Source organism: Dermacentor albipictus, chromosome 2 (assembly GCF_038994185.2).
Source record: "Dermacentor albipictus isolate Rhodes 1998 colony chromosome 2, USDA_Dalb.pri_finalv2, whole genome shotgun sequence".
Classification (NCBI taxonomy): Eukaryota; Metazoa; Arthropoda; class Arachnida; order Ixodida; family Ixodidae; genus Dermacentor; species Dermacentor albipictus.
This window is the reverse complement of record NC_091822.1, coordinates 167070285-167085487: the sequence shown is the minus strand read 5'-3', so window position 1 is coordinate 167085487 and position 15203 is coordinate 167070285. Positions and strand designations below refer to the sequence as shown.

Sequence of the window (15203 nt, the reverse complement as noted above, 5' to 3'; positions counted from 1 at the left end):
GGGAATATCAAAACGGGCGCACACAACTTCGTGCTTCTGCGCACGTCTCAAGTTCTGTCGCCGGGATCTGCGGCGGGGCCCCGGCGCTCTGAAGCTCAATGAATCGATTGACTGGTGCATGAATCGATCAATCGATTGAGTGTATACTTAACATGCCAAAGCAATACAACGCGAAGTCAGTGAGAGACACCGGGCATACCAGAGTAATTTTGCTAGTTTTCCACTCTGCCCCGTTTAAACGAGGCTGTCGTGGCCGGGAATCCATGCGCCCCGCGACTTGTTGCTTACACATGGCGCTCAAAGGAGTGAGCATAACTCGACATGCAGAGCTTTGAGGCCACTAACGACTCCAGACGGGTGTCAGTGACCTATCCGGGAGACAGCTGCTGGCGAATGGTATTCTCGGAACTTAGGACAGAGGCTCCGAATGGGCGGTCACTTAAAAGGAACGCGGTGAAGGGCAGTCCTGCGTGAGGACGTATTCTCGGACGATTGCTTTCGGCGGTATACTATGGCCTTCGCGTGGCGTAGTGTTCGACCAGCCGATAGGCTCACCCGGTTTTGCTCAACTATCCTTTAAGCGCGCACGGAAAGTGATATCGCCGAATGCGATCGTCCGAGAATGTGCCCCCTGCACTCGGTCGTATTATCTGCGAAACACTTTGAAGACTTCATGAGTCAGGAACTGAGTGAAAGACAACCCTGGAGGTGAATGGATGGATGGATGGATGGATGGATGCTATGAGCGTCCCCTTTGAAACGGGGGGCGGTAGGTTGCGCCACCAAGCTCTTGTTCTTATTTTGCCTGATGTCCTATGTCCTATACCTATCTTCAAAAAAAAAAAAATCCAGCATCAAAATTCTGAACCACTATTGGGAACTTTGTGTTTTTACGTCTCCGTTATTTGTGGTCTCCGTACTTTTCTGCCACCAAACCTCCAATCGCCTTTTACTAATATCTATTGCATACATGTTCACTTTCTCCCTGCTATTCCTGGACCCAAGGGTTTCAAGGAGGCCAGAGGAGCCTAAACCGACAGCTGTGTAGACATCCACATACTTTCTGCATACTGTCGTGGGTAGGTCTCTACTGTCGCGTCCCCTCTGGTGGACAGATAACGTAATCGGTGTTCGAGCGTTAGCGCCACTGCGACGATTCTCTCTCTCTCTCTCTCTCTCTCTCTCTCTCTTTCAAAACAGAATTATATACAACGTGATTTGCACGAAAACTTCAGGGCCAACGGCCCATTGTGGATAGTTCCCAAGGCAGCACACCGGCCTGCCTGTTTCTTCTGCGCCCGCGGCTTCGCAGAATGTAGACACAATAGTCGGTCGCATATCGCGGCGCAGTTCCACGTGCAGTCTGGTAAGGAAACACGAAAGAAAAGGAGACGCTATAAGGCTAGCGATTGCACGTGGTGTCGCGAAGGAAACGACGGGACAGGCATATCCGCACGGCACTGTGTCACGGAGGCGAAGCACGCGGTGCGTGGCGTGGCTATCATCTTACACACTGTCGGCACGCGCGTTCCAACGTTGTCCTCTACCGTGGTGAACGGAAGTCGGACGACAAGCGTCAATTAGCGCGATACTACACCGCCTGTTTCAACGGCGACTGTACGCCTCACATTACAAAAATGGTATTCCAGACAGTCTCACATTAAATACTGCTATTCGAGACAAAAGCATTTTTTTTTCTTTACTGTCCCTGCGTAACATCAGCGGCAGAATATAAGAATTCGCGCGATATTCGCCGATACAATTAGCCATCAACAAATCTTTACCGATTGACATTTAATGGACGATTTCAAGAGACGTATTGCAATTCCAGAATTGAAGTCGGACACTACTCAGAGCATAACCTTTTGTTAGAAACTGTGCCTTGCACGAACTTCGAAGAATAAGGGCACCGAATCTGCAGCGGAATCCATTGCGGTTTCGATCTTTACGTTTCCGCAGTGTGAACAAATGCAGAATGGAAGACTGTACTGAAAACTGGATGGAGCGATGAAATTAGGAAATGTGTAGACATATGGGCTGGGTTCGATTGCCGCCTGACGGAAGTATAGCAAAAATGACAAAAACATTTCGCGCGCGCGCGAGAGAGAGAGAGAGAGAGAGAGAGAGAGAGAGACTAGGTCAGGAAGACAACCCTGACTCGTCGAAAGATGCAAGTATATAACACAGCGAAACAACCGAGGCTGAAGTAACCAGCTATTTATGTGAGAGGAACTTTGTTTGCACTGTAGCGAATTTGATCAGGATGACTATGATGAAAAAGAAGAAGAAGAAGAGGTTATTCTCGCAAAGTCGGAGGCATAAGAGCCAAGCTAAAGCTATGCGGAAGCACAGCTTTAACGCAGTCCATTGCAATCAACGTGAACAGAAGGAACACAAGACAAACTCTCCGTTGTCCTCCCTCATTTGCACGCTGATTACAATAGATAGCCTCCAACTTTCACCCTGCACCATCATCATCATCAGCAGCAGCAGCAGCACAACAATAATAATAATAATAATAATAATAATAATATTAATAATAATAATAATAATAATAATAATAATAATAATAATAATAATAATAATAATAATAATAATAATAATAATAATAATAATAATAATAATAATAATAATAATAATAATAATAATAATAATAATAATCAATATCCTCATCGTCATCATACATTTACGTCCAATAAAACAGAAGACCTCTCCCAGCAATCTCCAATTAGTCCACTCTTGCGCTAGCTGATTCCAACTTGCGCCTGCAAATTTACTAATTTCATCACCCCACCTAATTTTCTGCAGTCTTCGACTGCGCTTGCCTTCCCTTGGTACCCGCTTAGTAACTCTAATGGTCCACCGATTATTTGCCCTACGCATTACACGACCTGCGCAGCTCTATTTATTTTCTCGTTATGTCAATTAGAATATCGACTATTCCCGTTGGCTCTCTGATCCACATCGCTCTCTTCCTGTCGTTACGCCTAACGTTTATCGTTCCATCGCTTTTTGTGCGGTCCTTAATTAGAACTTATCTAGCTTCTTTGTTAATCTCCCAAGTTTCTGCGCCATAGGTGAGCACCGGTAGAACGCAGTGATCCTGCACTTTTTCTTTTTAAGCCCTCAGTCACCATTTGGTAATGCCTGTCGCACACGCTGTAGCCCAATTTTTTTAAAGGCGAAAGCCTTCGGTGGCTCATGGTTCGAAAAATCGAATGTCCGGTGTTATATCGCCAAAATTCGTGGCATCAAAATTCATAAGGACTCGAACCCACAACGTCTGGCGTTCATTAAGGCGAAGTTAATTAAGGCAGTTGAACCCACAACTCAACGCAGAGAGCTGGTGCTGGGAGGCAGAGGGTGCTATCCTTCGCCGATGGTTCAAGATTAGTCCACGTTGATCGCAACGTTTACGGGGCGCACAACTACAATGCCGTGTGTTGTGGTCGGCAAAGCATAAAAGGTATCTGCAGGCTTGAGATAGAGCGAATATCTTGTACTGCTCAAGCTTTGAAGGTGTTTGCTTGGCACCCAGTTGCATATCGAGTGCTTTATCACTGGCATCAGGACTGGTACCTAAAGGTTAGCACTCTACTAAGTGCTTATTCTTAGCCCATACTAAGGTCAACGCAGAGATATACGTGAGCCGGCCTCTCCAAGTTGGATTCCAGTTGATATCGTGACGGTCGAGAGTCGAATCGGCGACCTTTTGTGGGAGAAAACAAGTAATAGGGAGTAACGACGCATTCGAATGAAAGTGCCAAGTAAGGCAACGAATAACTCGTGAGCGCGCAGGCTTCCGCCTTCATCCTTTTCAGCGTATGCTAAAGCGACTGTCAACTTTACGCTTCCGTAAACCTCGCCTCTCGTGATCGCACTCGCACCAACTTTTTTCAGACCGAACGTGTATATAGCACATAGAGCAAGAAGGCTCCTACAATATTGTTTGTATTTTTGAGAATTTTATCTACATAATTGTGGAGACATTTACGTTGCATATTGTATGTACCATGTGTTTATTATGTCATAGTCTTTCTGTGAAAACGTTGTGTGATAAGTCCTGGTTCTTCCGTGAGAAGATCATTTCATATGTAATCTTGTACCCTGTATGTTGTACGATGGCACCATTCAAGAGATAAGGAGTAGCCGGCGCCTTAAGTTTTGCGTCAACATCTCCTTATATCATATCAATAAAAAAAAAGAAAGAAGGTTCGCGCGTATATATATGTACATACCTGTTCCTCGCTGATTGGCACCGTGGTGGTCATCACCGTGAAGGTGACCGCCTGCGAGCACGGGGGCGTGGTCAGCGAGCCCCGGTAGCGGAAGTAGTTGCGTGTGATGCGCGGCAGGAAGCGGCTCAGCACCACGGGCCTCTGCAGGTTGAAGCCCTTCTCGTCGCTCAGCCGCACCTCCTTGAGCGCGTCCACGACCACGCTCATGTCTTCGTTCGCCGTCGGGCTCACCTGCGACACGAGGTACGCGAGCGGCGCCGAAGGATTAGCACGCAACCCTGAAGGAGGCCGCGAGAAGCACTGCTGGTAGGCCACGGAACAAGCGGCCACGCCGAGTATGACATTAGACTTTTAGCGTGTCCGGTATTCGGGCAAGCGCGGGCGGTTTTCCGGCTTAGCGGGAGCGTCAAGGTGAGCGGCCCGATTGGTGGCGCCAGCTGGCGGCGCAAAGCTCAACCACACAAACACAGAGCTAATTACTGTATTCTGCTTAGCTGCTGGGGTAAATTTTCGTCAGAGGCGTAATCGTGTTCACAATTACGCCGCTGCCAAAAATTTGCACGAGTGGCGAAGCAGGATATGGTGAGTTACTGCAGTTTTAGCTATGCGTTTGTCTGGTTGAGCTCTACAACACCAGGCGGCTTCACCGCTCACGTTTACGCCCCGACCATCCGGTAATCCGCCCAAACCGCTCCCGTTTACCGGAATAGCGTACAAGCTAAAAGTCTCTATTTACGCGCGATCAGTTCGAACGAGTAGGAATCGTCAACTGAGCTCAATTAGAGAAGAAAAAAAAATGTCTGTGGTTTTATGCGTGCCGCGACCACGACCTCGTCTTGAGGCACGCCGTATGTGATCGGAGGAATCCGGATTAAATTTGACCCCCTGGGCTCTTTTACCGCGCATAAGTAGAATTACGTGAACGTTTCTTTTTTATTTTTCTGCGTTTCGCCCCCCATCGAAATGCAGCCGCAGCAGCGGAGATCAAACCACGACTTCAATTAGGATTCAGTTCCAAGTTCCGGTGCAGCAGACGTTTATTACAGAGGCAATGAAGAGAAAAATAATTTGACCTGAACTAGTAAATTACCCTTTGCAATAACAATAAACAAACACGTACCATAGTGATAGAAGTAGGAGGGGGGGATGGGAGGTGTTGGCCCAGTTAATTCACTATCGCTGAAGGTGGACTACATTGCATTCTAAAATAGCGAAAAATTGAACTTAGCAAGTTTCAAACCCTTTTCTTGTGCCACAGCGGTCTAAGCGGGCGAAAATACTTTGAAACTCGTGACGTCACACTGACGTACCGTGCGGCCCTGGGGTTTCAGAGCCATTATGAGTTTTCAGCGCGAAATCGAATACAAATAAAATTGAACTCTTACTTTTGTTTTCTCTTCCAACAATCAACCCATCATCGCGAAATTAAGGAACATAGAGTTCTTAAGAAATATTTTATCAGTACAAACTGACTTGCTGTTTCACTTCAGTGTCTATTAAAGCAGTGCGTTTCTATTTGGCTGTTCTCTCTACTTCGCGTGGACGGCTGTCCGGCCCAGTGAACTGCGCCAGTCTCGGAGGCAATGTAATCGAAGGCAGTAATTTGATGGGCCGATGCTGATACCAGTGCACGATATGTGTCCTCGTTAGTGCTTTAACGTGGTTTGAAACGCGAGGCGATCTTGGAGGCTGTGCAACGTCACATGCCTCATAGCATTAACGATCAGAGCTAGCCAATATATCTGCCGGGAAGGTACCGCTTGTCGTACATATATGGTTTTCTGCTATAGTTCATCCTGCTATGGTTTCTAACCAATCTTCTAACTCCATGTTATACTCATGTGGTGCCCGGTGCGAGGTGCCGACCTCTTCTTCATACCAGATTAAGAAAAAGAAAAGGCAACTAATGCAGGGTAAGTGGCGAGTGGGCTCTGTAGGTTTTAAAGGTAGCCGAATAGAGAGCTGTAATTGTTACAGAAACTCATAAGGAGGACGAGAATACAACCGAGTGAATCTCAATTAGGATGTATCTGTCTAATAGTCAAATGATGATACTTCATAGTTATCTTTGTGATAGATAGTTGAACGTTTAATCATTATAGGGTCGCGCCAGAGCGCTATGTACAAGCACTCTGTGAACAAACGTTTAGCCCTAGCGGCTCTTATGACTCATAGAAGTGACCGACTTCAGAGTCGTGAGTGATCTGAAAATCGCATAGCAGATAATAATAACAATAATGGAAAAGAGTCGAGATAAATAAATCGTTGCGCCACATCTGCTAGAAAACGAGCTAATACACGAGTACGGACCCGCCGTGGTTTCTCAGTGGCTATGGTGTTGTGTTGCTGAGCACGAGGTCGCGGGATCGAATCCCGGCCACGGCGGCCGCATTTCGATGGGGACGAAATGCGAAAACACCCGTGTACTTAGATTTAGGTGCACGTTAAAGAACCCCAGGTGGTCGAAATTTCCGGAGTCCTCCACTACGGCGTGCCTCATAATCAGAAAGTGGTTTTGGCACGTAAAACCCCATAATTTAATTTTTACACGAGTACGGACCGCGGTATGCCTTTACAAAGGCATTAGAAACGTTCGTGCGAATTCTGTCGGTGGCACTGAACGGCTGTGACGCATTTTGTGGTGACATACATGCTCGACTCTCTCGCGTCTCCTGACGTTTGCTTTCCCAGCAGGACTCTAGCGTCTGGCTTTCCCGCATGACACACTCGCGGCGGCGGGAGCCTGAGATACAGTTACGCGGCTACGACGAGGTGTGGCGCGAGTCTTCCGGCGCGTCCTTGTCGTTCTTTGTTCGTGTCCTCCTTCCTATGGCGCATTATTTATAATAAATGTTTCGATGCTAGCGCCACCTGACGGTTTAGGTAACTTGGGCTCGCGCGAGAGGAACTTGTTTCCTCTTTTCGGGGGCTTTGGGACAGCGGTGCGCATTGCAGAAGGCTTGCAGAAGGCTTGCATTGCAGAAGGCTCCAGCAGAAGGCTTCCCGTTCGGCTTCGGAGCGTGGACCGACATTGTTTTAGCTGTGTTAGTAACTTATTCTCCCACAACAGCAAAGAAAGCCACTCTTACCGCGAGGAGAGTGGCTTCTTCGCTCTTGGAGAAGAGCGAAAAAAACGTAAGCCGGGTCGAGACGCCGCCTTGAACTTCCCGCTCCAGCGCACCAAGACGTCATGGGGTTTAGGCACCGTACGTCTGCTCGAGCCCAGTTAACTTTTAATGGACTACATTGCACTCTAGAAAAGCCGAAGACTGAGCTTAGGAAGTTTCAAGAAATATTGACGAACCACGACGGCCGAAATGGAAAAAACTGCTTTGCAATAGGCGACGTCACATCGACGTAACGACTCTGGGATGTCGGTGCCAAATTTAAAAAATGATACCTTTACCGTCATTCTGTCTTTTAATAGTCGACCTACTAACGCGAAATCAGCGAAAGTGGAGTTCTTGAAGAATATCAACCTAAACTGATGCAATGTTTCTATTTAGTGTATCTGTAAGCCTCGGTGTGTATGGCATGGATATCTTTGCGTGGTGAGTCGAACGTTCTTCGATTAGTAAGATCTTGATGAGGGCTAGTTGGTTCACAGCGCTTGTCTGTGATATTTGTTTCCTTGTGTCCTCCAGCGCTTGTATGTGGTATTTGTTTCCTTGTGTCCTCGTCTTTTTCGCGCTGTTTCACCTCAGTTCTTCGATTCATCAGCCAGTTCCATCGAAGAACTATTCTTTGTACTTATATCGACTGGCTGGCTTATTGTATAGAGGGAGCAATAAACGTTCGTTTGTATATTTCCACTACTGTGTTGTCGCTTCCTGTGCCACCAATAGCATTTCAGATACCACAATTTCAATCATTTATATTGAAGCACTGTTGCGCAAAAAAAAAAAAAAAGATGAGACAAACATGGAGAAAGCTTTGTCCATAAGCACCTATACATTATACAGCGAACAGTTGTCGTGCCGACATAATGCCATCGGAAGCGCGTTGTCGCGAGCAATAAGGTATATACTAAAAATTTATACCATGTGTTTGGCGCATGATAGCCTGAGTTGCTTATGCGCCATAAAACCCAATACAATACAATAATAAAAATTCGGCATTTTTTTCCCTTACCTCAAAGTAGACGGCTATGACAGCGAGTCCGTCCTCGTACTTCATGGATTCGGCGGCGGAGCCGTATTTGACGTTGAAATGCACGAAGTGAAGCTGCAACAAAAGGAGACCGGTGAGACAGTGAAACATTTATAGCACGACTTCGTCCCCTACAGGGCTGTGCCTTCATCGTGGTGTGACTGAACCTGTGGTGTATAACAGCGTAACAAGCTAATTTGGTCCGCTTTCTTGATATCTGTTCCTGAAAATCTATCCACATCCTGACATCTGTTTTCGTAGTGCACTTACGAAGCCCTGAACTTGACGTTTCATCTTTGTGAAGTTTCCTGATATTCAGCAACATTTTGCAGACGGGGGAAACAAAAAGTCAGAACGCTAATGCAAAACTTGCTCCCAAACACTACGTAAATTTGACCTTTCTTGTTTATGTGCGGCAAAATTAATCAAAATCGTTTCAGGGAACACCGAACAAGACGATTTGTACGTTCCCGTGTATTTCTACATACAGAGCTCCCACGTAAGGTTCCCTCGTGGACCTCCTTCTTTCTTTCTTTCTTTCTTTCTTTCTTTCTTTCTTTCTTTCTTTCTTTCTTTCTTTCTTTCTTTCTTTCTTTCTTTCTTTCTTTCTTTCTTTCTTTCTTTCTTTCTTTCTTTCTTTCTTTCTTTCTTTCTTTCTTTCTTTCTCTTTCTTTCCTTCTTTCTCTTTCTTTCTTTCCTTCCTTCCTTCCTTCCTTCCTTCCTTCCTTCCTTCCTTCCTTACTGTCTTTCTTTCTTTTTCTGAATGTGCAAAGGAATTGAGTGGATGGCGCTTGGCGCAGGCACCTACCTCGAGCGGGTACTGGAATCCGCGGATCGTGTGCTCCGACCCTCTGCTCGAGTTTGCGCCCCAGTGAAGATGGAACTGGGCAAACTGGAAGCGGCCGGGCAGGCGAGCGCCTTCGATGTACCGGTTCGAGTCCTCCGTCGCCGAGACTTGCACTGGCAGGTCACGTGATAGGATACAGAGCGGGGGGGAGCAGTGGAGAACAAGAGAATTGTTAGAAAAATTCAAGCCGATCGCCTAATAGACTTACAGAAATCGCCCCCGTTCGCAACTGCCTTCAAACATGGCTACCATTTGGAAGATGCACTTTTCTCGGAGGGAAATATTATGGAACCTTAGCCCAAGCAGTCTTGCACGCACAGGGCCATAAAAGTCATATTGCGCGCCTTGAAGGCGACTTGAGTGTACGAACGCTTGCGACTGTTAGCGAACATTTCTCTGCGACTGTGTTCACACTGACAGCCTCTTCATATTGTTTCTTATTGCCAGTGTGCCACCGCCTAGCTATGCCACTGCGTAGTGAGTGAGGAGCGTGTATCAAGAGTGCAATCTAGAACATCAGCGATCCGAATGCAGGAACTGGAAAATTTTCCGCTCTATTTTCTTTCCGTGTGGCGACGTCTTCAAATTCCGTTTACTAGACTCGTGGAGGTTCCCGCCCGAGAAATCTTCCTCTACACGACTAGCGCCTCAGAATTTAAAGTAGGACTGATCGGTCGGAGTATAAGAGAACGTGCCAAAAAAACAACTACCGCAATTTAAAGTAGGACTGAACTTTAAGAAAACGTGCCAAAAACAACGACCGCATATGCATGCAAATTGTACGCGATAACTGGAAGTGAACTGCGCACGACCGTTTATATGGACGCGTCGACAAGTTAAAGGGATGGCTGAAAGTACAACCCTGGCCGAGAGCGAGGCCACGGAACAGTTTTTGTAACGGTTTGTAAACACACAACAAATTGTTACAAAGGCTGTTATACAAAATATGTTGCCTTTCTGATGATGGTTTGTTGCCTTCAATCGATTGTCTGTTAAAACGCAACAGAGTATCACGAACAACGAGCGAACAAGGAAAGCCCCCTGGCTGTGGAGCCAACGATTGGACAAGAGGACTTGCCGGGGCAAGACCCTTTGTCGAAACGTTGGCCATTGACCGAAAGCTTCCTTGTTCGCCGATTGTTGATTGATTGATTGATTCATTCATTCATTTTATTTCAGCATTACGCTACATTACAGCATGTACAAAAATGCTGGGGGCACAGACTAAAAGCCAGAAGCTTGACGGGGTCTGTACCCGATAGTTGCACTTTCAAAGGGGCAACAGGAAATGTTCGTGTGCGATAAGCTTACAATGCCAAAACTATACGTTTGAAAAATAAAACTAAAAGTGTTGAAATTAACATTAAAACGTAAATACGACATCAAAATTTATGAAAACTTGGAGAAACTTTTCAGCACTATATTAAAACTTAACAGCAGAAGCATTACAGAATACAATGCTGGTTGTTTAAAAGAGTAGGCAATGTATATGCGATTTGTTTGTATTTGTTGGCCATAGTTAGTACGGGTACGTGGTGTAAACCAAAAAGTGATTTCGCACGTGTCATAAGCATGCATTCTTTCAGTCAAATTAGCAAGTTCTTTCAAGCACAGATTGTGCGTTTTAATGCCTTGTTTGTGGCGTGTCATTAGTAAAGAATCGTACAAGTCGACAACAGGTATTACGTTTAGGTTTTTACAGATGGGCCCTGTGTGTGCGTTATATGGGGCATCGGCAATCAAACGGACAGCCTTTTTCTGTAATCTAGAAAGCCTCAGATCACTTCGAGCTTCCCGATCTTCCTGTGACTTTCTCTTTTGGAACAAAATGTCATGGATGACTGTCGCTATAGGACACGCGCATACCTGTGTGTCCATTGTTGACGATGTACGGGTTGTACAGTTCCTGGTCGTAGCCGCTGAAGGTGATGTCCGTCAGTCCCGGGTCGTACTCGGCGTAGCGGTCGTCGAGGTCCACTGGCGACTGCAACTTGTCGCCGCACTGGTTCACGTTGGGGCTCGTGTCCACGTTCACCCAGTTGTAGGGTGCTGCAACGAAAACGACAGACCCCCTAAAGACGTCGCACTGTACGGCGACCGCATTTTTGTTACGCAAGGGCCACTCTGCTGCGTGGATATGCCGGCACTACTGAAGGAAACCAAGGTGGGTATCACGTCTAACTGTTCTTACGCTTTAGCGAAAGCTTCGCGTCGGGATCTTGTCTTGTCTTGTGTCCCAGGCAGTGGCGCGTACCCACTATGGGGGATTGGCCAAGAAGCAGGTGGTTTTCCGTAAGGTTAGAAGTATAGAGAAACTAGATTTGAATAGTGGAGCGTGGAACGATAGAACTGTAATTTAGACTTGCAATGAAAATATTGGTAAGAATTTTGATAAAATAATTTAACGGAAAGAAATAAAGTAATAGAAACTTCCTGCGCATGGACTAACGAGTCGTCTTTCTCTTCATCCGCTGAACCAAATTTGACAAGGGTTAGGACTGAAAGGAAACAGCGAGAATATACGGAACGTTTAGAAAAGAGTCTTGATTTAGGCCTACAATTTTTTTCCCTTTTCTGCCAGACTGCCAAAATTTTGGATTGCAGCGTTTTTGCGATCCATCCCTATCGGAATGCGGTTGGATACGGATATCGGAGGAAGCCATGAGTAGAAGCTTCCTCTTAAAGGTCTACACTCAAGAAAGACACGAAGAAAGTGGCAGATTATTCTTTCACGACTTTACTTGCGTTATTTCGTTTTTCCTTTCTTCCGGTAAAAAGGAAAAGAAAGAAAAAAGGTTATTAGAAAAGACTATCATATTCTTAATTCTTGCCTTTTTATCTGTCAGACTTATTATTCCTCGGATTTATTTATCGGACTTTCATTTCAGGTTTAACTATTATTCCTGCCCAGTTTCCTTTTAAAGGGCTTTTCACCAGGCCCCATCCTATTAGGGCTGGAGTTTATCTTTGATGACTATGATAACGGTTCATTAGGTGGCCTATTTTCCTACTGCCCAACATTTAATGAACAGCAACAGGGTCCACCGGAAATTCCGGTTACACAATTGACGTTATAAAACGTAGCGAAAGAGATTACCGCGATAACTTCTGAAAGTGGTTCATTATTAGAGGAGATAGAAAAAAAAGTCGCAGCTTCGCTCGAAAGGCAAAGCATCGATAGCGATAGCAAATTAATTATTAGATAGCTATACGAAGAAAGAATAGTAGTTTTATCAGCCGTAACTTGTAAACATTCAATTACTAAATTAACAAGCCTGGTGTCACGCGCGCACAGGCAAACGTGAACACATATCTTACTTTTCGACCACGTACACACGCTGTCAATTAGAACGCTGGCGTGAGGAAACGCGGCAGCAGCAGGGAGCGAATTGACTTTCATGCTGCCTCTAGCCTTAACGCGAACTAAGCAGCGAGAACACAGTGCACAAGAAGCTATTAGCCGTCGGCGCACCTAGACTGGACGCACCTAGAGTTATTCTGAAAATATTTTCAAGAGGCATCGCCTGTGACATAGAGCGGGATTCCATCTCGTCAGTGTGATTACTTGAAGAGGCGGGTATTGCTTGCCTGACTAGCTGTAAGGCTCAGGTGGCTGACTAGCACAATATTACAAACGAACTTCGTGTAATTTACTTATTGGTATTCGGTTTAGGGCATGTGTTGCAGCTGCTGAAGCCATGTTCAGGTGGCAGCAGTCCTGAGACCCAGCATCAGCATCGATACATCCGCCCACAAACCATGCCACAACATACATTGGCTTTCCAGATTTTCTCTTTCTCTGGCATTCTGTGTAAGAATTCATTTTATCATAGAAAATTAATTATTACTACTACTACTAGTACTACTACACTACTACTACTACTACTACTACTACTACTTCTGCTGCTGCTGCTGCTGCTGCTACTACTACTACTACTACTACTACTACTACTACTACTACTACTACTACTACTACTACTACTACAACTAAAGAATATGTACGACCTTCGGGTCTTATCGTGTTCAAAACGATAGTTATCATGTATATTGCGTGTATATATTATTTGATTTCTTTAACCGTTACCGTTTGCAACTTTTCTGTCAAAAACACTATGTCACTGTGACACGTGCAAGCCGTTCGTGACTTGTAGGTATACGTATACATACTGATCACGCCGTGTTAATGAAAGGAAAGACACGCAACACAGATAATGATTACTTTTTTTTTGGGGGGGGGGGGGGAGACAGGGTGAAATCTTTTCTTAGAGTGCAACTACTACTATACGGCTACTTTGTTCGCGATTTATTTCTATAATGTTTGCTGGTCGGCGAGTTGGTGATGCATTCTTCGTAGTAGTGTTACCGCACATACAAACATAGAAAAAAAGAACGGGAAGGACAGTGCTGTGGACAGTACTCCTGTGCACAGTATAGTGTAATGATACAGCACTTTTGTTCATCCCCTTCTGTTTTTTTCTTTTTGATACATTGGTATGCGCTGCAGCACTGCAACAAAGAACGCTATTTCAAGTTATATGCAATCAGTTTCGCCTTACTTAACGCATCGCTATGTAGGTATGTTAACGCGTTGCTATGTAGGTTACAATCTGAAGGTGCATCTGCCCTTTTTGCATGCTCGTATACAAACAGCCGCCTATTCTTTGCTCAAATAGTTGAGCAAAACGAGAAAAAGGTGAGAGCGGGAGCCAACGTTTCCACAAGTGGACTTGTCTTTTTCAAGGCCTTGAAAAATGCAAATATGTTTGTCGAGACGTTGGCTCCGACTTTCACGTTGTTCTCGTTTTGCTCATCGTCTTGAATTTCCATCTCCCGCCTCGAAAAAAGGTTTGCAGACACTGAACAAGTCAAACGAAAAGAAAGTGTAATTGAAAGTGAAAAGAAAGTGACTGCAAACTTTTTTTTTTCACTTGAATGCCTGACCAGACGAATTTTCGTCGAAACCTTGACTACATCTCCCGCCTTCCCCGTGTTTTCTCTGGATTGCTCCCATGGTGTTCCTTACCTAATTTTACCGCTTCTTTCTTATTCATGCGTTTTTCTGAACCCTGCATAGACATAGACATCTTTCCCGTACACATAATTTGACTAAATTAGTGACTGACTGAGTCAATCGATACTAACGCAAATAAAGGCGGCGTCATGCACAACATCGTCGTCGTCGTCGTCATCATCATCATCATCATCATCATCATCATACTTATTACCATCATCATCATCAAAAACACTTATTGGTCTGCAGCAACAGCAGCAGCGCCACAATGTACGCGAGCTGGCGCGAAACGACAAAAGCATAGGCTCAGAGATTACTATAGCGCGAGGCGGAACCGTTTTCTCACTATAAACGTTCACTATAGCGTTTTCTCACTATAAACTCGATGTTCGCGCTGTTTCGACCATCTCGGAGGCAAACCCGCAGCCTGTTTACCTTCGCTTGCCGAATGAGACGTACGCTCGGCTGCGGTGCGGCCGGTGCGGCTGCCAGCTTCGAGCGGCGCAGTCGTTTGTCCGCGGAGAGACGTGGTCGCTGACACAGGGACTGTTTGCAGTGCGCGCCCAGCGTGCGCCCGCGGGCGACCGTAATTTATTTGGTCAGCTTGGTCGCCGCAAGTCTCGCGGATGTGCGTGCTCGCGCGCGCGCGTGCATGTGTGCGCACGGGTGGTCGCGTCGTGCAAAGTCCACCGCTCGGTTCTACACTTCTTTCTCCGTTGTTTGGCCGAAGCGAAACGCGCCAGAATGAATCGTCGTCGGGTGCGACACGACATCGCTCACTCGGGAGACAAAGAGAGAGAGAGAGAGAGAGAGAGAGAGGGGGGAAGAGAGAGAGAGGGTGAGGGAGGGGAACGCGACATTTGTCGAGAGAGAGAGGCAGAGAGAGAGGGTGAGAGAGGGGAACGCGACATTTGTCGAGGCCGCACGACATCACTCACTCGGGAGACAGACAGACAGA

At 46.0% G+C, this 15203-nt stretch overlaps 1 protein-coding gene across 1 annotated transcript in view; it reads right to left on the bottom strand.

The window, feature by feature from the left end:
• LOC135910681 (carbonic anhydrase-like) overlaps window positions 1-15203 on the bottom strand; it is a 130667-nt gene that overhangs the window by 7533 nt on the left and 107931 nt on the right. The window contains exons 3-6 of the mRNA XM_065442721.2: window positions 11101-11283; window positions 9196-9347; window positions 8370-8462; window positions 4239-4469 (exon numbers count right to left, since the gene is read on the bottom strand). Of these exons, the coding sequence (XP_065298793.1) occupies window positions 4239-4469; window positions 8370-8462; window positions 9196-9347; window positions 11101-11283 (659 nt within the window). The remainder of the gene's footprint in view (window positions 1-4238; window positions 4470-8369; window positions 8463-9195; window positions 9348-11100; window positions 11284-15203) is intronic.